Source organism: Meleagris gallopavo, chromosome 13 (genome assembly GCF_905368555.1).
Source record: "Meleagris gallopavo chromosome 13, MGAL_WU_HG_1.1, whole genome shotgun sequence".
In the NCBI taxonomy this organism is placed as follows: Eukaryota; Metazoa; Chordata; class Aves; order Galliformes; family Phasianidae; genus Meleagris; species Meleagris gallopavo.
The window spans coordinates 19,227,823-19,249,846 of record NC_139416.1 but is presented as its reverse complement, the minus strand read 5'-3'; the positions used below and the strand labels follow the sequence as shown (position 1 = coordinate 19,249,846).

At 45.2% G+C, this 22,024-nt stretch overlaps 2 protein-coding genes across 2 annotated transcripts in view; one reads left to right on the top strand and one right to left on the bottom strand.

The window, feature by feature from the left end:
- Positions 1–2,181: 2,181 nt before the first annotated feature.
- MARVELD3 (MARVEL domain containing 3) lies at positions 2,182–4,344 on the top strand. The gene is made up of 3 exons (XM_085235256.1): positions 2,182–2,388; positions 2,542–2,633; positions 2,756–4,344. Exons 1-3 carry the CDS (start codon positions 2,345–2,347, stop codon positions 3,364–3,366), a joined length of 747 nt encoding a protein of 248 aa, XP_085091382.1. The 5' UTR covers positions 2,182–2,344; the 3' UTR covers positions 3,367–4,344.
- Positions 4,345–7,016: 2,672 nt separating this feature from the next.
- PHLPP2 (PH domain and leucine rich repeat protein phosphatase 2) overlaps positions 7,017–22,024 on the bottom strand; it is a 28,533-nt gene continuing 13,525 nt past the window's right edge. The window contains exons 7-19 of the mRNA XM_085235231.1: positions 21,295–21,441; positions 19,710–19,940; positions 18,677–18,879; positions 18,112–18,172; positions 17,293–17,388; positions 14,685–14,840; positions 13,756–13,956; positions 13,460–13,622; positions 12,964–13,094; positions 12,480–12,590; positions 11,854–12,042; positions 11,496–11,727; positions 7,017–10,032 (exon numbers count right to left, since the gene is read on the bottom strand). Of these exons, the coding sequence (XP_085091357.1) occupies positions 8,893–10,032; positions 11,496–11,727; positions 11,854–12,042; positions 12,480–12,590; positions 12,964–13,094; positions 13,460–13,622; positions 13,756–13,956; positions 14,685–14,840; positions 17,293–17,388; positions 18,112–18,172; positions 18,677–18,879; positions 19,710–19,940; positions 21,295–21,441 (3,061 nt within the window). The 3' untranslated portion in view covers positions 7,017–8,892. The remainder of the gene's footprint in view (positions 10,033–11,495; positions 11,728–11,853; positions 12,043–12,479; positions 12,591–12,963; positions 13,095–13,459; positions 13,623–13,755; positions 13,957–14,684; positions 14,841–17,292; positions 17,389–18,111; positions 18,173–18,676; positions 18,880–19,709; positions 19,941–21,294; positions 21,442–22,024) is intronic.

Below are 22,024 nucleotides of genomic sequence, written 5' to 3'. Positions count from 1 at the left end.
GGTTGCTGAAGGACCAGCAGCAACACTGCATTAGAAACAACTATTATTACTCACAGTTATTCAGTTTGGTTGTTCACATACCTTTCACAGCGATTAACAGCTCTACTAGGCAGAATGGTATTGCCCGTGATCCTAAAATTAAATTAAGAGTTGCTGACAACTTTTACCCCCATCCTCTTCCCAGCAGCAAGGAGGTCTTAGTTCTAACATATGAACATGAGAGACTGAAATGTGAGCACACAAAACATGTGTGAGAGTCTACTGATGAGCATCTGCACAGTGTCTAAAGCCTCCACCCTGACCTCCACAAGGTCTCTCTATTGCACAGAATCACAGAATGGCCAGGGTTGGAAGGGACCTCGAGGATCATGAATCTCCAAACCCCTGCCACATGCAGGGCCACCAACCTCCCCATTTAATACCAGACCAGGCTGCCCAGGACCCCATCCAAGCTGGCCTTGAACACCTCCAGGGATGGATGGGGCATCCACAGCCTCTCTGGGCAGCTGTTCCAGCACCTCACCACTCTCTGTAAAGAGCTTCCCCCTGACATCCAACCTAAATCTTCCCTCCCTCAACTTAAAACCATTTCCCCTTGTCCTGCAGTTATCTACCCTTTCAAAGAGTTGATTCCTCTCGTGTTTGTAGGCTCCCTTTAGGTACTGAAAGGCTGCAATGAGGTCACCCCGCAGCCTTCTTTTCTCCAGGCTGAACAAGCCCAGCTCCTTCAGCCTGTCTTCGTAAGGGAGGTGCTCCAGCCCCCTGATCATCTTTGTGGCCCTCCTCTGGACCCTCTCCAACAGCTCCCTGTCTTTCTTGTACTGGGGCTTCAGGTCTGGACGCAGCACTCCAGATGGGGCCTCACAAGAGCAGAGTAGAGGGGGACGATCACCTCCCTGTCCCTGCTGGCCACCCCACTGCTGATGGAGCCCAGGATACCATTTGCTTTTCAAGCTGCAAGAGCACACTGCTGGCTCATATTAAGTTTGTCATCCTTCAAGACCCCCAGGTCTTTCTCTGCAGGGCTGCTCTCAAGGACTGCTCCTTCCAGTCTGTATGGATGCCTGGGATTCCTCCGGCCCATATGCAAAACCTTGCACTTTGCCGTGTTGAACCTCGTTAGGTTCACCTGGGCACATCTTTCAAGCCTGTTGAGGACCCTCTGAATGGCATCCCTTCCTTCCACCATGTCAACAGCACCACTCAGCTTGGTGTCATTAGCAAACTTTCCTAACCCCACAGCATCCTACAGCTCCTGCCCCCTCTATCTGAACTGGAGAAAAACAAGAATTCATTTTGTTTTGCTTCTCTCTTATCTGCAAACAAGATAGATTTTAAGGCAAGTTTGCAGAGCCCCACTTCATGCAGCAGTGTGAAATGGGCTGGAGGCTGTTGGCCTGCAGTGCCGAGGCTGCAGCACAGCCCACCCTGTAGGCCTCTCAGTGCGCCGGGCTGCAGATCTGTTGCTGTTTCTCCTGCAAGGACAGAAGAGTGAAACGATCTCACTTCTTACAGATGGAGGAAATGCATTTCTGCACCTTTGTGCTGAAACTGGACTTCTCGTCATGTATTCAGACACTGAGACCTCCTGCAGTAATGTTTCCTTGATAGTCTGTTTTCCTAAATGCAACAAAAGCACTTCTTTGCAATGCTAATGCTTTTCCAGGCAGCAGTTGGGCAAACCCTTGGAGAAGAGCATTCTCTCTGGCTGTGTTCTGTTCCCCTCTGTGTTTCCGTGCTGCGCTATGTTTTTTATTTTTTTTCCCACATACACTCGCTTGCTTTCATTCCAGCAACTACCAGCCAACAATGGATCAGTTAATTTCCTCCCAGCCGCACGGTGACAGCTGTGCTCAGCAGACTCCAGGGCAGAGGCGGTCAGTCCCGCTGGGCAGCCAGACATTATTCTGCATGGAAATTGGGCAGCTTCTGAAAACGTCACGTTGCGTTGCCTGGGGTGGCCTCCAGCAAATTGACGCTGATGAGGCCTCTGTGGTTCTGTGTTCATAGATACAAGGTAATGGGTCTGAAGAAAATTGCGTGAACACCTCCTATGGAGTGGTGCCGGAATCCGGCAGCAACACTTAAGGACACATCGCAAGTGCTGAAGACAGGCCCCGTAAGAAAGTACTTTCGTACGGCAGGACCGCGCGGAGTTTCGGCGGAACGTAGCGGGTAAAACCCGGGGCCACGCGCACCGAAGAACAGCGCTCAGGGGAAGGCGGCGTTCCGCGCGGCCCTGGCAGACGAGCGGGGCGACCCCAGGCGGAGGAGCAGAGACGTCCAGCCGCTGCGCCGGGCACCGCCCCGCCGTCCTCCGCTCCTCCCCCAGCGCTCGGGGCCCATGGCGGACGGGAGCTGCTCTCGAGCCCCGCGGGCGGGCGGGCGGTGAGCGGCCGCGTGGGGATCGGGACGGCCGGGGCTCGGCTCGGCACGGCGGTGCGGGCGGCGGACGTGAGGGACGCAGGAGAGGGAGGAGGGGTTGTGCAGAGGGGTCGCGCTGCTCCCGCCGCTGCCGCTCACGCCGTTGTCTGCCGGCAGCGCCGTGCCCGGAGCGGGGCCGCCGAGGGGCCGCGTGGACACGCCGGGGCTGCTGGAATGCCGCCGCTGCCGCTACCTGCGCACGGGCCGAGGTGAGCGGGGCCGGGGGGAGGCGGGGAGCTCTCCTCCTGTCCCGGTGCGGCGGGCGGCCCGGCGCGGCCCCGCCTCTGTGCCGGCGCTTGGCGGCAGCAGCCCGGCACGCTTCTCCTTGCAGCCTGCTGCCAGTTGGTGGGAGCGTTGCTCGCCGCGCTGATCCTCGTCTGCAGCTCCGTATCCTACGGCTCGGCGGGCGGCTACACGGGCGTCCCCGGCCAGGGCGGCATCTACTACTACATGTACGGCGGGGCGTACAGCGGCTTCAGCGGAGCGGACGGGGAGAAAGCCCAGCAGCTGGACCGGCGCTTCACCCAGCTCAAGATGCCAATCGCCAGGGCGGCGATGGCCGTGGGAGGAGCCCTCCTGGTCTTCTCTTCCGCGCTGATTGTGGTTGGCGTTGTACGGCTACCGTGGCGTTTTCCTGCATGGCTCCTACTGGAAGGCGTCCTGGACGCAGCGGTTGCAGTGGGGTTGTTGTTCGCTCTGTACTATTTCTTCCATCATCTGCTGGGGGTTTATGATTCATCAGTATGCAAAGAGAGAGCACACCTTTACCAAAGCAAAGGCTATCAGGGCTTTAGCTGCAGCATGCATGGGGCAGAGATTGCTGCTGGCCTCCTGGGCTGTGCAGCTGTCGTGGCATTCCTGCTCGGTGCAGGCCTGGCCGTCAGAGGGTACAGACTAGTTCACAAACTGAAACAGAAGCCAGAACACGTGTACGAGCCATAGAATTATTCCTCTGCTCCAGTAGTGGCCCTGATTTTTGCCAGCCTTGGGGCATGCTTTTACTTGCTTGGGGACAGTGCATTCTTATTACTGTAACAGAGCAATCACCAAGAGCGTATCTCCAAATATAGTGAAACCAAGCTGTTCAAACTTAAATTTGCACTATTCAATTATTAGCGGACACATACAGATTATCTTCATCTGGTGGCTGTTCTGCCTCTCCAGCATATATCTGAGAGAGAATGCATTGCTGTTGTTCTTATAAACACAGTAATGCACAGGCTTTGTCTAAATAGCAAACCTAGTTTTGAATGCTTGCGGTCTGGGAAGATAATTCAGCTTTGGAGAAGCCCTTGTTCCTAAATGTCAGTGACTGAAAAGAGAGATCACGTACCTGAGCTCTGGGTTTCCAACATCATGCCCAGTACCCTCCTAGCAGTAGGGTAATTAACATCAGTAATCACTCAGAGCACATCAAGTAGCATGGCTAGGATGTGTTGCAGAGACGCTGGTGAACAGCTTCCGACAGCTGAATCTTTTACAAAGGGCTTGTGACTGTCCATGGAGAATGGAACCCTTAAAAGCGAGCAGCAAGGCTGATGGTTGACAATTCCTGCTTTGAAAGGTCTCTTGGTGCTAAAGGGGCAGCTTTAACATGGCATTTATACTGCCAGAGACTCCTGAAATAAACTTGTAGGGTGGTGAAGACACTCAGCTTAATTTGTGACATAGTGCCTTTTTTTTTGCTCCCTTCTGGTGAGGGCACCTTTCTGGATGGAGCACTCTTTTATGCATACTTGTATACAACCATTTTGCCTAAGAAGAGCCCAGAGTTTGACTCGTCAGACATGTTTTAAGAGGTCACAGAGGTGATTTAAGACAAAGGTGGGTTGTTTGCAAAACATTTTTAGTGTACAAGGTAGGGAAATGAGTCATTTTGTGTTGTTTATGAACAAATAAAGGTGAATTTTCTCTTCAGAACTTTGTTGGTTTTGTTTCTTTTTGTAGATTCATCAAAGAAAAGACGACTAGCACCAGATTCAGATATGCTCAGAATGAAAAGCCCTTTCATCAGAGCAGTGCCCACAGTGTGCATTAACCCACATGAGGATTAATCTCCACTGATTTAACAGGCCAATTCCATCTCTACAGGGGAAAAAAAAAAATCCAAAAAGCAGCATATCAACAGCGTGCTTTGTCATAGACTTACCTCCAGTTTCAGAAATTGCAAAGATTTAGTCACTGGTGAAGTCATAGAACACTACTGCAACCAGAAATACAAAAAGTAAGTTCTACACTGTAACACTTCAGGTGACTGCTGCTCCCTTTTAGCCAGATGCACTCAGCATCTGAATGCATGGATTTATGTGGACAGGCCACTGTGGCCCTATTTCTTCTACTGATTCCGTACTGCTTGCTTGCTGCACTTACTTCTAAAGAGCTGTGTTATTCACAAGTTCACAGGGCAGGACTCCTCTGATATAGAGAGCTGCCCAGTATTTGGTACTGCTAACTCTACTCTCAGTGTTCTGCACATACGTTTTGTGTGGAAGGCAGACTGAGTAGAAGTAGCACAGAGCTCAAGGAGAGGGACCTTACAGCACAACTACGGCTACCTCTGACTATGTGTGACTGGGATATTGCACACACTCCCTCCAGTGCAGTAACAGACTCAGAATATATAGTTACACAAAAGTAAAAATCTTTATTGCTACGTCATCTGAGAAGTTGATGCAAAAGTATTCTTCCTTCCTGAACTACTCTATACAACTGAGTAAAGAATCATCGAAATAGTGTTTTCCAGCAATGGTATTTGCCTCTCCAATGCAGCACACACAAAGGCCACACTGCCGAAGGTGCGTTCATGGAACAGTCTATTCCTGTATACTGTAAAAGAGGAATTATTGCAGCTGCATGCTAGAGCGGGATACATGAAGTATTTTCCTTTTTAAAATGAAAAAATATTATAAGTGTTGTGCTGCAGTATTTCTTTAACATGCACTGGGTCATGAGTCAGAACAGTAACATTTTAAAATGGGGAAAAAAATGGAGAAAAATACACCATAGGCTTCAGACTGCAATGGAACAGCAGACAACGACTGCACAAAACGCAAGAGATGAACCTACTGTCCAGAAATGCCCTCTGGCAAGTGACACGAAAGACATCACCATCCAGGAAGAGTGCAGAAATGTCTGGAAGTCCCAGGGCTTTAACTGTGTCTTAAAATCCCAGGCACTAGAAATATTTCAGGTCTTACAGCAGACCTTCCTGCAGAGAGGGGAATACCCACTTCATGGAACTGGATTTTTCCCTCCTGTCTGGTTGAGGACTATAATCAGATTTCAGCAGTCTGCAGTGTCTCCCCCAGGTCTGTTCCAGGTTCTGGGCACCACTTTGACAGTATGCTTTATCCTCAGTAGTCAAGCCCAAACCAGGCACCAGTACTGCCTTTATTGGCTCTTTTTGCTAGCTTCTGGTCAGATCAGGGCAGGCAGGTCAGTGCCTCCAGGGTGCCTGTTCTCAGTGAACATGCTTAGCAATAGGGCCGGAACTGCTAAAGGGACGGACAAACAAATTCCCCAGCCTAACCTCACTGTGGCCACCTGGAGCACAACGGCTCTGGCAACAGTCAGACAGCTCAATGACCCCACACTGAGAACCTCCAACAGTAAAAAAGAATGGAACATTCTTAGTGATGTGGCTCTATGGAAATGATGTCATCTGCAAGCGCCACACAGGAAGACAGCAGAAGAGAACAGGAGAACTGTGACACCTTCTGTCCTCTGCTATGAGGCCCCCTGCTAAACTTTCCCATCCACATGTGTTCCACCTATAGCAGCGCCAATCAGAAGTCTGAGATGTATGCCCAGTGTTAATAAGGGAGACAAAGGAAGTTTGCTGTCTTCAGAGAGGCCAAAAAACCAGGAGGTGCTACCCAGAGTAAGATCAGCAGTTCACAGTATCAATCTAATTGGAAGCTGCGGTGGACTCTACAGTTTTACAGAACAAACCATATTCTGCCACAGAAGTTCATGCCTGTAGAAAATGAACTCCCTTTCTGCCTCAAAACCAGAAACAGAGCTGGAGAAAAGTCTGAGTAGCGGTTCTATGCATTCCATTTGGAGAAGCAGATCAAAAACTTGCATGCTCTTGCGGAGCTTCACTTAATTCTTCCTACTGAACTAGCCATGGGCATTCATGACAAACTCCCCATGAGACACACCTGTCTCACACAATGCTAATGGCTCAGGCTGGCAAGGACACACTGGATTTTACACATCAGTGCAAGGAAGAGTCCTGATTTGCACTGACATCTACCATTCTCCTAGTGCCAGGTTCACCACAACCTTACTCAGAAAGCAGCATATATTCCTGCATCGATCCTACGCTGAACGGAGCAGGTAGCAGACACTGTTGGCCTTGGCACAGATACTGTTGCCAGCAAATGAACTGAAGGTTACTGTCAAATACACTGAGGTGAGCCATTTTTGCATACTTACTATGAAAAAGAACCTGAAGGAGAGTTGAGTTTTATTCCCTGAAACTTTTCTTTCCTCTGTCTGAGGAATTTAAAATGCTGTTTCTGTGATCCTAAGTGTGAGCATTTCTCTCCAAGTAAAACAGACAATTAAACACGGCCAGAACTCACGAGTTTGGAAAAAAGATGGGTTGTTTCATGATTACACCATAACCAGTACAAGGTATATCCCAATACAAGGTATATCCCAAAAGGTTGCTCTCAAGTATGGTAAAAATACGTCCTTTTTCCCCCGAGTGAGAAATTCAAGTAGCTCTGAAGTTTAAGCATAACTCCTGTAGATTTTGTCAGAAGATCTATATTACTGGAATCCCACAGGTTGTCTGCACAGCATCCCTTCAATTCAAGGCTTGAACTTGATCCAAAAATACACAACTCAAGCTCCTCAGAGACCTTGAGAAGAAACTTTCACATTTTCTTCATAAATATAATGAATAAAGAAGAAAAGGCACTAGCCCACATTATAGTCCGAATTATTGCACCAACGCTGTGACAGGGGCAGCTGCTGTTCAGCCCTCTGCCAAACTGGGAAGACATCTGCATGCTTTGGGGGCCATGGACTTTTCACAAGGTTATTACATAGAGAATCCATTTACCCCTTGCACCAAAAACCTTAATGGAACCGTGTGACAGCTGCAGGCTGGGCATTTCATCATTAGTGGGACTGTTTTAAAAATCTCTTCCCCAGTGCTGATAAAGATGTTTTTCAGGCGAAAAGCTGTTGTGTTTTTTTGTTTTTTTTTTTCCCCCTTTTCCCCCCCTCCTTTTCCATTGAAAACTAAGTAGAAATAAAGATACACTAACAAAGATACACCTCGTTGGTGGCCAAATTTGGCACACATCACAAAATACAGGTTGCTCTGGATTTGGACTATGACTCCTATTTACAGATGCAAGCAAAGACTGTCGTGGCTGACAATGCAGTTAATGTTGGTGGAAAAGAGTACTGAAAGCTTCCTCAGCATACAAAGAGCAGCCCAACTGCTTGCCAGCCTTAGAGCAACGTACCACTTACACTTCAATTTCCTCTTAGACTGAAACCAGCAGCAACTCATGGTTTCAAGTCACGTCTTCTGGATACAGAAAGGCTCTACTATGAGGCACATGTGACGAAGGTCGACAAACTGCTGAGCTGGGTCTGTGATCTGCAGCTAGAAGCAGTGGCTCTGCATGTTACTCAGCCTCTAAGTCCAGAGCTGATCCTTCCCATGTTCCATGTAAAATGCAGCAGTAGACACTCACAACCCAGCTGTTTTCTCATCCTGCATAGCCTGATCCCATTATAATTCTCACTCTACCCTGCACCAGTGCTCATCAGAACACCCGTACCCTGAATCCTCAAAAGCCCTAACAATATCTACTGGGAAAATCAGCTTCCCCACTCCCTCCCACCTGCTTTGTGGACAGGATACTGGAGTGCTCTCTCCCCTGGCCCTAATAATAAAGTGCTGTGCTGAAGGGGAAGAGAACAGCTTAAGTGCAATCAATAAAAGTGCTTGCAATTCACGTAGGAAACCATTCTTGGGTCAGCTTCATTCCAACTGGCTGTATTCTTTCAAGGAACAATGAAGTCAGGAATTGCCAGGAGGGCCTGTGTCAGAAATATTCAGACTCCAAACACTGCATATTGGCCCCTCAACAGCCTTCCCCTTTCCCCCTCCCACAATACACCAGCCCCTTTTCTGCAGAGCTGGCAGAACCTCAGGCTTTAAGGAGTAAGAGGGAGCACTGGAACACCTGCCTTCTTTCTAGTGCTTGCATAATTTCCAGACAGTTCTGAACAGAACACAGCTGATCTGGGCACTCATAGAACAGACTACAGCAAAAAGTAGACAGCCCAAACCGCAGCACTCCCAATTTTTTCTCCACTCAATTAAGGAAGCAGCAGATGCCTGCATGCCTTGCAGAGCCCAGGTCCCCTTAGGGGCATGACAGCCCTTACAGGATAGAGCTTCCTGGGACAGACAAAGTGGGAGTAGTACTTGTAGAATTACAAAGCTGTGTCAAACTCCTCTGTCAGAGCTACTGCAGGCTCTTCTTTCTGCTCCTCATTTGCTCCATTCTCCTGGTGCTGCTTCATTTGTTCCTTCACTTCCTCCTCCAGATCAGGTGGCACCACAAATTGATCCTCTGGCTCCATCTGAGATGGAGCAGCAAAATAACCTGTCTTCTTCTTGGGTACCTCTGTAGCTACTTCAATGAGGTTAAGGCTCTCCTCCAAGGGCACTATGGAGCCGTTGGAAAGCTTCTTTCCATAGAGACAGCACGTGGAAGGAGATTTCTGCAGTTCACTCTTTTCCTTGACCCCTCCACGTGCAGCTGTGCTATTTATGCCGTTCTGTCTCTGAACGATGAGGACAAGTTCAGAGTCATCCTCTACCCCTGGAGCAGAGGAGCTGTACTCTAAAGCAAGAGGTTCAAACTCCAGACCCTTGCCTTTACAGCAGTGTATGTCCACCTCTACCTCCACTTTACTGCCATTTGACATCACACCTTCCACAGGCTGTTCATCGTCACTATCCAGGCCATTGTCAGACTGGTTACTGGAGAAGGTGGCACTGGAAGGTTGGCGCTGAAAGATGCTTGAGGGGAGCAGAGGATGTAGGCTGCAACGTCGCTCTTGTCGTGGTAGCAAGCTGCCATCAAGACCAACAGCACTGTGTTCATCTGAAGCAGTAGAGCCCACCTCACTGCTAACCTCAGAAGCAGACAGCTCACTACCGAACTCTGAAGCAATTCCGCTGCTAGACGAAGATGTTGCTGTCTTGGCAGTGGTGGAACTAAATCCCCCAGGGCCTGGTAAAGAGAGACCATGCATCTCACATGTGCAGTTGTCCTCACTGATGTTCAGATACACCACCATTGCACCTACATTGTCCTGGCAACCGTAGCTTTGGGCTAATGTGCAGAGTTTCTTTGCAGCAGCTAGAGGGTCATGTAGATGGCGCACAGCTGAGACAGCCTCCGTGTAAGAAAGGTGTTCCCACAGTGCTTTATTCCCTAGAAGCAGCAGCTCATCTTGTACAGTCAGTGGAATGGAACTGACATGTGGCTTGGGCAGGATCCAAGGGTGCAAGTATGTGCAGCCTAGCATCCGAGTGCAGCAAGTCACACCATTTACCTTATTGTCCTGCAGACAAGAGAACAAAGCAGTAGCATTAGATCTGGCATTAGATCATTTGGAAAGCACTCTCTACCCTGCCCATGAACTAGTTTGGAACCTTGAGAAATGCCAATACACAGGTAACATCAGATACAGTATAGGAGAAAGGGATCCAGGTCCAGGATTCAGTCTAAGTGCTACACAGTTTAACAGAACACATAAACAGGTTATCTCTGTCAGAAACCCCTCCAGCAGACTCAAACTGTTTTAAAGACCCGCAGTGCATAAAGCTAATATGAATGGCACTGATTTCTCAGTTCTTTACTGACTACATGTTTTCCAGTTCTTTTGAATTTCCCTCTTCCAAGTTTTTAGAAAGTTAACCATTAAAATGGTTCCTGGAGAATCTCTAAAGTTTTTGCATAAAAAACACTGAACATTTCAACATTTTTCGGGGGGGGGGTAAAGTTTCCACCTGTTGCTACCTGATATCCACTTTCATATGTCTCAGTAGGCACTAATCCCATAGATGGTCCACCAAGAACAAGAAAGTATAAACAACAGATCACAGATACGTGAAAAACTAATGAAAAGAGAAAGAATTTGACCATAGATATGTTAAATGTGACCACAAGCTGGTGCCAACAGAAGAGGAAGGGAAAGTGCCTTATATGTAACCTTTAGGCTCAGTAAAGGATATTAATATATAATTAACAAGATGGTAATGAGATTGCAGCTACTCCTTCTCAAACCTTGAATCTTCTAGCCCTATCATACACATGTTCAGCAAAGATGAAATACAGTAACTAATTAGAAACTACAACAATAAATAGTTTTGTAAACAGCTATGCATAAATAACAATGCTTCTATTTTATGCTTGTTTTACAGAAGATTGTCAAACACTTAATTCTGTGCAGAATTAAAATAGAGACATTCATGTGAATTTTGGCTGTGTGCTTACTGGCTATGCACACCAAGCACAAAAACACTCTCTAATGGAAATAACACCTTCAGTGAGTAAAACATGGAAGACATACAAAGAAAGATATTTAAGTCATGCTTTTCACGAAGTAGGATAGAATAGATACTTTGAGTTTTGATACAAGATGATTTCTCAGGCCCCATTCTGTTCCTCAGTGGATCTTCTCCACACTCACCTATGTCATAAATAGTATCATGCACCAACCTCCACATCCCCATTTATTTCCAGATCTGTTTTCTTTTTTCTGCTGCCCTCATCCATGGCATTCTGTACCTGTAATTCTCAGGCTATGATGGGTATTTAAGGAACATGTAATTCTGAACAGCTAATGAGCAAGAGAAACAGAGCGTGAAGCAATGGATGAGTCATCTGAAGACCTTCGGACCACCCTCTGTCCTGCAATATTATATTATACTATATTATAGACAGTGAAGCTCAGAATGTCAAGTTCTTGAAACAAGCTTTTATTGGAGGGTGGAAATTGAAGTGAGGGGGGTCCAAACCAACCTCTGTTATAATTGCTTTTTGCTCCTTGATTCTCTTGGCCTCTTCAGTACACTGCTCAAGACTGAAGACTTTGGAGAGAAGCAGTGGTTTTCCACTTCGGCACAGAACAGCTTGGCACGTTCCCACATTGGCCACAGTCAGAGAAAAGGTGCTCGCTGGATCAGCCATATCGTGATGAATATAGCAAAGGACAGCAGAGGAACCAAGCTTCTGCCCAGCCATACCCAGCTTCCTGTTGAAGGAGAAGATGTAGGAAGGCTCCAGACTTCACGACAGGAGGGCTGTCTCACCCCACCTAGCACGTTAACTGATGCACCTACACAGGTCCCACCCAGGACCAGTTTGCTCACAGTCATACCTGTGGGAGACCAAGAAGGTGTTGGACATGAACACTGTGTCCGACTGCTGTACCTCCTCCAGGAGCACATCAGCCATAGTGCACTGCAGCAGGCGTGGCAGCTCCTCGTTCTTGTCACCATCAAACATGCCATACACAGCCTCCATCCCTTCTGCAAAGCTTCCCAGTGCCAGGGACGACACACACAGCCTGTTAGAAAAGCACACAGGCAAAATTATCTGCCTCAGAGGATTGTATGGTCTCCAAAACCACAGCCATCAGTATCTTGCCACAAGTACTGTTCTCACAAGGCAACAAAGTCACTGTCTTGACATCCACCGCCCCACAACATGTTCAGCTGTTGTTTATTACTGGAATGCCTGAATTCTCTTTGATCGCACTAAAAGAAAAATGGATGTTGTATGCATGCAATAGCAAAAGCATCTCTGCTAGAGTGGAAAGCCTTGCCCAAGGGTCTCAAGATAGGCATGATAAACGAGGGTAAGTAACGTTGACACTACGCAAGAGATTCAGAGAGATTAGAATGGATGAGCTCAGCAAAACGTGTGCTTGGATGCTTAGCAATGCACTTCACCTAGCACCTCAAGGAGACAAAGTGTCAGGGTCCAGCAGACCACAATACTCACTTATTTCTTTGCCCTGCCATCTCAGCTACTCCATGACTCCAAAAAGTAGAAGTGAGTGTTGAATCTGTTGTGAGGGAGAGCTTAGCATCAATCTTCAGTGTGGTAATATGACTATAGAGAGAAGAAAAAAAATTAATTCTTCTCTCCTAGATGCCATGCTGAACAGCTTGTTCCAAAGGACCACGCCCACTCCAGAATTTTAGACAGAAGCAAAGAGAGGTATTTAAGGTCTTGGCATTCTGAAGATGTCAGAATAAACATGCCAGACACAGCTGGAGAACTTCCATTTGAGAAGTTTTTTGCTCTGATGATTTGAACCCAGCCCTTCCCTTACTACAGGATAGAAAGCTTCAGCTGCCTCAGGCAGGGAACACTAAAATTACACAATGTTGTGTTATATACATTGCTATCCCATTTCCTCTCCTGGAAGACTTCCCCTTTCCCATACCTGAGACTATTGGCTTTGCAACTCCATGACTCTCACCTGAAGATATCCAGTGTCTTGTGTTCTAGCACCAGGTTTGCATTTCCAGTCAGGTCTAGCTCTTGCAAAGTAGCTGGCAGCGCCTCAGGGATTAGGATTTCATTTAATTCATTGCAACTCAAGTCCACAATCTGAAGTAGGAAAAAAAAAAAAAGCATGATGACAAAGAACATATTCTCTGTTCTTTCATGTGATACAGGTATTCCAGTGCTCTGTGCTAACATCAGATGATCCCACTACTACTGACTGTATCCCACAAACAGCTTGTGAAAATGGTGATGACCTATGAGCCAAGGTCACAGACCTTGACGATGAATGAGTTGAGCCATCTTCAGTCAGTTAAGAAAGGCAACAGATCTTGTATGTGTTTTTTGTGCCCTCTTCATGAGCTGACTGCGCAAAATATTGAGATCTTCAGTTCCTCTTTTAGCAGTTACTTTTAATTGTCCTACCCAAGCCTCCTCCTGATATCTCATTACCTTTTAGGTAAGAATACCTGTATATGAGGTAAATGCAGGATCTCTGGAAAGATGCTGATGTCATTAGAGTGTGCAATAAGTGTATGAAGTAGCTTGCAGTTTGCCACAGTTGTGGGAATTGTTTTCAGTTTGTTGCCGCTCAGATTCAGCTCTTCCAAGTGTTCTAGCTTACTGAGTTTGCTGAAAGGGAAACAATAGAATATTTTATCTTAGAGGCCAGAATTTATCACTTTCTGGACCTGCAGATACAGCATCCGCAGACACATTTCTAATTTCTAATTCACTGATATGAGACCAAAAGTCATGTATTTACCTTGCAGGGAAAGCCTGAAGGTGGTTGTTTGCCAGATGCAGGATCCGTAGGTTTGGGTGTCCCACCAAGACAGGGATGCATTGATCTGTGAGGTTGTTATTGGTTAAGTAAAGCATCTGCAGCATGCTCAGACTCTCCTCCCCTGTACATGCAGAGGGCAAGGACTCCAGGCTATTTGCAGATGCATTCAGGCACCTGAGGCTAACCACAGCAAATGAAAAAAAAAAAATTTCATCTAAACCATTCCACTAACATCAGGAAAAGTAGCTACACAGCTATAAAATTGCCTTTGCAGATGAAGAAAGAGCAGTAGGCAGGCAGGTCAGACAACACAGCGTAACATCCCTAATCACATTAAGATTTACGAGTCTTCAAATGACCATTAGCTACATATCACTGCAGATGCAGTTTTACAGTAAACAGGGGGTACTGTAAAATAGATGGAGGAAGTGGGTAATAGTGGTGGAAGAAGACTACATAAACTTTGAGTCTTTTAAGAAGGGTTGACTCAAGTCTGAATAGACCAACAGTAAGGGTCTCTCGCTGTTTTTCTGAGACTTGTTGTATTTCTGCAGTAACATCTGAAAATCTGTACAGCTTTCCTTTGCTCCCGAATTAATAAATTTGTTCTAAAGAGAAAATTTGCCAAGCAGTAACATGACCTTAGAGGCAGCTGCAACTGAAGTTAATTCTATAGCTGGCTGTTAGGTTAGGCACATATCTGTTTTCCTGTAATTAAATATTAACATGGACTGATTCTCTCACACCAATTGGGTGATTTCTCATAGGACCTGAATTACCTCATCATAATCTTTCACGCAAATGCCAATGAAGCCCACAGCACCACACAAGGAAACTCACCCAACTATCTCTACTAGCCTTCATAGCTTCAAAGGCTAACACAGAATACCCATGATACTGTCACTCACTTCAGAGCCTTGATAAAGAGCATCTCAGGGAGTTTAGTCAACAGGTTGTGTTGAAGGTCCAGCACCTCCATTGGAACATGCTCTAGAAGAGGTGGAAGGCTCTGAAGATTATTGTGCCCCACTGTCAATTTCCGAAGGCTCAAGCTGCTGAGGATCCTAGAAAGAGAGGGTATGCTAGTTCAGCTTGGTTCAGTCCTCTTCCCCAGAACAATTATATTTTCAGGTGATTAAAAGACAACTTATGATGATCTATAACCTGTTGTGCAAAGCTTTTTTTATGCTTTAATCTGCTGGATAACCCTGATAGTTCAAAGTCCACATTAGCAAAGTTGTAACTTGAAACAATATATACCTACAGTGTTGATGGCAGACACACAAGGAAGAAATCCCCAGTGGATACAGTAAATTCCAGCACTTAAAAATCTCTAAAAATACTTGAATTTTTAAAAATACATATTTCTGAGTCTGATTTCCACATGTTTGTTGTGTGGAACACTCTTCAAATGTGGTCTTTTTTATACAACATGAGAAGGAGAAGCACCTATTAGTGCAGGTCCAAAGGAGGACCATGGAATCATAGAATCACTCAGGTTGGAAAAGACCTTAAAGATCATAGAGTCCAACCACAACCTAACCATACTACCCTAACTCGAACAACCCTCCTCTAAATCATGTCACTGAGCACCACATCCAAATGGTTTTTAAACAGTCAGGGATGGTGACTCAACCACCTCCCTGTGGAGCCTATTCCAGTGCTTAACAACCCTTTCTGTAAAGAAATGTTTCCTAACATCTGACCTAAACTTACCCTGGCGCAACTTAAGGCCATTTCCCCTCATCCTGTCACCTGTCACCAGTGAGAAGAGACCAGCCCCACTCTTGCTGTAAGCACCTTAAGCACCTTTCAGGTATTGGAAGAGAGCAACAAGGTCGTCCCTCAGCCTCCTTTTCTCCAGACTAAACAGCCCCAGTTCCTTCAGTCTCTCCTTATAGAGCATATTCTTCAAGCCCTTCACAAGCCTTGTTGCCCTTCTTTGGACCTGCTCCAGCACCTCCATGTCCCTTCTGTACTGAGGTGCCCAAAACTGAACACAGCACTCGAGTGAGGCCTCACCAATGCTGAGTACAGGGCAGGATGACTTCTTTAGTCCTGCTCACCACACCATTCCTGACACAAGCCAGGATGCCACTGGCCTTGGCCACCTGGGCACAGTGCTGGCTCATATTCAGCCGACTGTCCATCAGTACACCAAGGTCCTTTTCCATCAGGCAGCTTCCAGCCACTCCTCCCTAACCCTGTAGGGTTGCCTGGGGTTGTTGTGACCAAAATGCAGGATGCGACACTTGGTCCTACTGAAATCACCAACGGCTGGAGCACTTCTCCTACGAAGACAGGCTGAGAGAGTTGGGGTTGTTCAGTGTGCAGCAGAGAAGGCTCCAGGGAGACCTTACAGAGGCCTTCCAGTACCTACAGGGGGCCAACAGAAAAGATGGGGAAAGACTCTCCATCAGGGATTGTAGCGATAGGATAAGTGGTAACTGTTAAACTAAAAGAGGGTAGTTTTAGGTTACATACTAGGAAGAAATTCTTCACTACAAGAGTGGTGAGACTGGAACAGGCTGTCCAGATATGTAAATTCCGTATTCCTGGAAGTGTTCAAGGTGAGGTTGGATGGAGCTTTGGGCAAACTGATCTAGTGGGCGGTGTCTCCTACCATGTCATGGAAGTGTGGATTATCTCTAAGGTTTCATCTAATCCAGACCATTCCACGATTCTATCATCCATCAGCATGGGTAAATTTATAAGTTCTCATTATCTCACCCTTGCTGCATTCTTCTCTTGCCTTTGCTGCACATAGTCTTGTCTCTGACAACCACTAGAATATCATTGCTAAGAACATTTCCTATGCCTGCTGCTTTAACTACTTCAACCATGTGCATTTCTTTGCTGTAACCCAGCATTGCATTCACATTTCAATATAGCTGACAAAGACACTCATTCATCACAATCAAACTCTCTACTAAACACGTGTTCAGCCAAGAACATCTGGGGTTTTGTTTCCCCAAAATATCCCTTGTATCTCGAAGAAGTCACTATAAATACAAAACAATAAAATAAACAAAATACTACAAAATCATATTAGTTCTTGACTCCCAGTTACTACGTTTCTGCAGAAGCTGAAATGGGAGCAGGCAGAAGGGAGGTGGCTGACGATGTTTGTGAAAGCTACCTTTGAGATAAACTATATCATATCTCTGGGATATCTATTATTTAACTGGTGAAAACTCTGGAGTGATGCAAGGTATGTTAGGGCTTCATCTATAACTTGAGTTCACAGATGCTACTGTAACACAAAGTTAATTCATAGCAGTGTGTTTTACTTCAGGTGCACGCTTCTGGCAAAGGATAGACCTATTTGGCCCCTGTTAATTTGCAAGTCAGTTCTTTCAACACATGAATGCAAAGTACTTTGGAAACTGCAGAGAAGTTAAGTAGATTATCTATCTGCACAACAAGGAATAAGGCATGAGGAATAGCACTGCTTCTCTTTTCCCACTCAGCTTCCCATAAAAGAACGTTCAGATATGTACAATAAAGTAGTCTGACCTTGATGGGAGTTCCACAAGGAGGTTGTAGCTCATGTCTAAAATTTCCAGTTTCTTTGCTTCACAGGCCCAATCTGGAACACACTGCAGCTGATTGCTGAGAAGAGCAAGGGGAAAAAGCTAGATACCAACACCTGATAAGGCAATACGCCCTGTCTGAACAGTGCACAGCACTGTTGACAGCCAAATGAAAAATAATAGGCAAAAAATGCACCACAGTATCCGAGCTACTCACATGGCATTTATCTCTTGGCCAGCTGCATAATGCAATATGATTGGTAGGAATTACTGTTGCAAGGCTCTGATGATCATGCTTTTGTTTTATTTCAAGCACCGATGTAGCAGCCACCTTATGCTACCCAGCTAACATGCTTCAAATCTGAACTGAGGCGAGAGGTGATCAGATTCCCTATTCTACAAGTCTGACAATCTTGCTACTAGGGCAGATATAGGAAGTGAAGACAACAGTCATGATCATCAGCACACAGTCTAAATATTTGCCCCGCACATTCCCACCATTCAGTCTAGTAAGTTGTTGCAGGTTCAGTGGTCCTTATTTGGCCTGTCTTGCCGATTACAGCCTACAGCTGAAGGACAGCCAATCACCAAGAGAGGTGGAAATAGATCAGAAGGGGTTCTGATCTGCAACAATTTCATCATTCTTCAGTACTGGGCTTTCCAGTTCTACTGCGAAGATGAAATGCCTTTTTTCAATTGCTCTCAACTCTTTCAAAAGCATAACAGTTCCAGACAGTGTCTGCAGAAAACACCAAAATTGTTCAGATACTTGCTTTATATTCTGTGGTGTATAGTCACTTACTGGGCAAGTTCTAGACATGTCAGTTGACTAGGAACCGGATAAACATTGACAGATGTGAGACCTGATGAAATAAAGCAAATAAATATTATTGCAGAGCTCCAGAAGGAAACCAGCAAAGCAGCACATAGACTAGCTAGTAAGTGACACTGATAGTCTTTACTCTGCAAACACAATGTCTCCACTCATCTTCCCTAAAACAGAGCTCAAACTTCATACATCTATCATACATCAGCACAGCTTCTCACTGTCCAGCTCTGTCTGCCACATGGAACACCAGAATAAAGGAGAACAGTACTTCTACATGTGGACTCCCAAACAATTCTCACTGGAAGGCAAATACCTTGGATGGCAACTTAGCACTATACTCTCTTACTGTTACACAGCCTGTGCACATATATCCAATAATACGATCCCCACGATTAGACCTCCGACGCCCCATCACCTACGCTCTCAATAATATCAGTAAATATTAGCGTTTTTTGTGAGAGGAGATAGCAAAAGGGTTGCTTCCTTTGTTCCCATGGCTTGAAGGAAGAAGGCATATGAAGAACATAAGGACACGTACAGTTGTTGTTGGCATACAGAGCCCGAAGGGAGAAACCACTCAGCGTCAACTCTTTCAGCTTATTCCGCTCACAGTGCAGCTGCTCCAGGCTACCCAATGAGCTCACATCCAGGTATGTCAGCTGATTGTCTCGCAAATCCATGTAAATCACGGATTTATTCCCCTCCAGAGTGTCAGCTGCTGCTCTCTTCAGGTTGTTCAGCCTAAACACTCAGAAATGAGAGAGTCAGAAATCAGAACACTGAACACTGTACATGAGTAAGAAGAGAGAAAAGAACAGCTCCAGCATAGGTTTTCTTCCAAGTACAGTGAGATGTATGAGTACCGACGATGGATTTCAGACACTAAGTGTGAAGAAAAATAGTTCCTGTCTGCACGGCTAGGTGAAGCAGTTCTACTCACTTCCTAGTGTTCAAGAAATTCTGAAGACCACAGTCTATAAACTTCAAGTCAGATCAATGGAAACTTAACACCGAGAGCACACAAATGCAGAGACTAGATAATACACTGCCTTGTTATAACAAAAAATTCTTTGTCCCTTTCTGAGAACTCTGCAACTGGCAACCTGGAGAATCTGGAATATACCTCTAGAGAGGAAAAAAAGCAATAGAAGGCTAAGAGAGATCAAAGAGATACCTGAGCTCACAACAACAGAATATTAAAAGAGGAACCTAGAGTACTAAGTGACATTCTCTGGTATCCATTCCACAGCAGGGAATTTGAAACTAGGTGATCTTCATGATCTCTTCCAACCCAAACAATTATATCATTCAGTAGTTTCAAGTACTGCTCAGCTGACCTTGTTTCTCTAAACAACTCCTGCACATCCTCAGAAGTAGGACTCCCTAGGAGTTAGAAAAACCACTAAGTGGGAAAAAAAACAACATGGTTTATGGCAAAATGTACTATAACACACACAGTTCCTCTACTGTAAATAGAAAGTGACATTGTTTCTTTTATGTACATGGACATACACACATCTAAATAGATACACATGTATACATACACGTACACACGCCTGGTTACTCCTTACCTCAGGTCCACGCTTTTGATGTGACTCATGCGGTTCAGCACTGTAAGGTCCAGGTTCTCTAGCAAGTTCCCTGCCATGGCTATTTTGTCTAAAAAGGTGAGTTTCTCACAAATTGCTGGCAGCTCACAGAAGTTATTGAAGGAAAGCCCAAGACAGCTGAGCTGCTGCAGACTTCCAAGCTCTTCTGGTAAGGATGTGAGGAAATTCCCATCAAGCCAGAAGCTTTGGAGACTACAGAAGTGAAAGCCAAAACAAAAAGCAAACCAATCAACAAAAAGAGGAAAAAATACACTAAGTAACTCAGTGAAGAATAGTGACTGTCACATTTCGTATTTTCAGTGAGTGGTATGTGGTTATTATTATTTTTTTTTAATGGTACCTAGCAGTTAACTTTATTATTGTATACATAAAGTTACTGGAGTGCTTTTATCATTAATATTTTATAGGCATGCAACTGTGTGTCTGCAATGCCAAATAATTCCTAAATTATAAAGGAGGCAAACTTCTGATTGTGCCAAAATTCACAAGTTATTTTAAGCAAAATACAAATTTCTACTTGCTTTGTAAACAAAGGATATCTATGTAATCATTTGGTTTTCTACAAATTAAGAACCCGCTTAGCATGCTGGACAGCCTCTAAAAGACCAGTAACTGAACGGGCCTACATGACTGCCCATCCCACAGTAACAACAGAAACATTAAGTTATGGACATCTTCATCACATCATCACTGCAGTTTAATATCACTATTACAGCACTCACTCACAGCGACTGCACCTACAGCACAGCTAAATCACAACTCCTACCACATTAAAGCTATGGTAACATTTTTTACGTCACAGTCTTCCTTCCAGCCATTCAGAAAGGAGTATTTTCCAGGGTAGCAAAATAAGTTGTTTTGAAATTTGCATAGCTTTTGAGACTCCAATCTCTAAAATGCAATCCTTCTCTTATGATCATGTTCTAACAAAGAACTTTCTCAAGAGTGGTAGAAAAGCACTCTGAGAATATGACACGTCCCTATAAAGGATGAGGGCTCAAGAGATGTGATGCACATCAAGAAATCATAAGTCACCCCAAAAGAAAGACAAACCCACAAAAAACTCCACAAAGAGCAGAAAAAGCTTCAGCGGAAATACATTCATAGGCTTAGAAGCCTTCAAGTCTATTCTAGTTTGGCGAGGTAGTACCCATGATTCAAGACACAGTAACTAAACTAAGTGTCTTCCTAGGCCAATCCAAGCAGGCAAAATCCATTAGCCATTGTTACAAAGCTGGTTTACTCTAGCTATTATAAAATACTAATAGAATAGGCAGGAAGTCACAAGTGATGACTCGCTATATACCAGTGACTTTTCAAATGACAACTATGTAAACATTCTGTAACATCTTATCTTTGAGAGAAAAACAAACCTTTCAGTACAGCTTGGGTCTCAGCCTTCTACCTGAGTCAAAACTGGCACTCAGTCTCTGGAACCAACAGGTTGATGAGCACTCATACTTCTGTCATTGGCCCCTTTACATCAGCTGTGCTACACCAAAACACCAAGGTTTATAACCACAGGAAAAAAAAAAAGAGCACTCACTTCAGCAGCTTGCCGATCTGGTTTGGCAAGTGATAAAGTCCATTACAGGACATATTGAGTTCGGTCAGAGTAGAGATCTCACACAGCGATACAGGAAATTCCCCCAGTCTGTTATGAGACAGATTCAAGCTCTTCAACTGAGAAAACCTAGAGGCAAGAACTTCAGTTATTAGCAAATATCCATAGTCTCAAAGCAAACAATCCCAAAGGCTTTTAAAGTCTTTGTACACAACAATACAGTCCAGCTGAATCATTACAGCAGTTTTTACACAAATATTATTTTAAGCCACTAATATTTTATATCTCAGAGGTAATGCTGAGAATGATCAAATACCATGTTTTTACTGCAGAAACAGACAAGAACCTTTAAACCTGATCCCTGACAGACTCTCTCTGAGTGACTATGATTAACTAAAAGAAACTTCTCAGTTCAATACATTTACCTTCCAATAATTATTTTGAGTAACATTCTAAATTTTGAAGCTGCATAATAGTACATTAACTGGAACGGCTCCGAGAATGGATTAAAAGAGAGGAATACCCATTCAAGGGAAGTACAACAGAAGGTCTGGCAGAGCTGTGAAACGGAATGGCAAAGAAGTGCTGACTCCACACTGAGTCAGCCTCAGGATCAGCATCCAGAGGTCCTTGAAAGGATTTCCACACTGGAAGTGCCACATGCTTGGCAGACATACCATGAGCACACTGTGCGCAGGAACTGTGGTGGTTC

Bases quoted from the DNA above. Each gene is read 5' to 3' on its own strand.
- MARVELD3 (XM_085235256.1), top strand. From the start codon at position 2,345: ATGGCGGACGGGAGCTGCTCTCGAGCCCCGCGGGCGGGCGGGCG. The intron at 2,389-2,541 runs GTGAGCGGCCGC...GTCTGCCGGCAG, and splicing joins GCCCCGCGGGCGGGCGGGCG to CGCCGTGCCCGGAGCGGGGC. The intron at 2,634-2,755 runs GTGAGCGGGGCC...TTCTCCTTGCAG, and splicing joins CTACCTGCGCACGGGCCGAG to CCTGCTGCCAGTTGGTGGGA.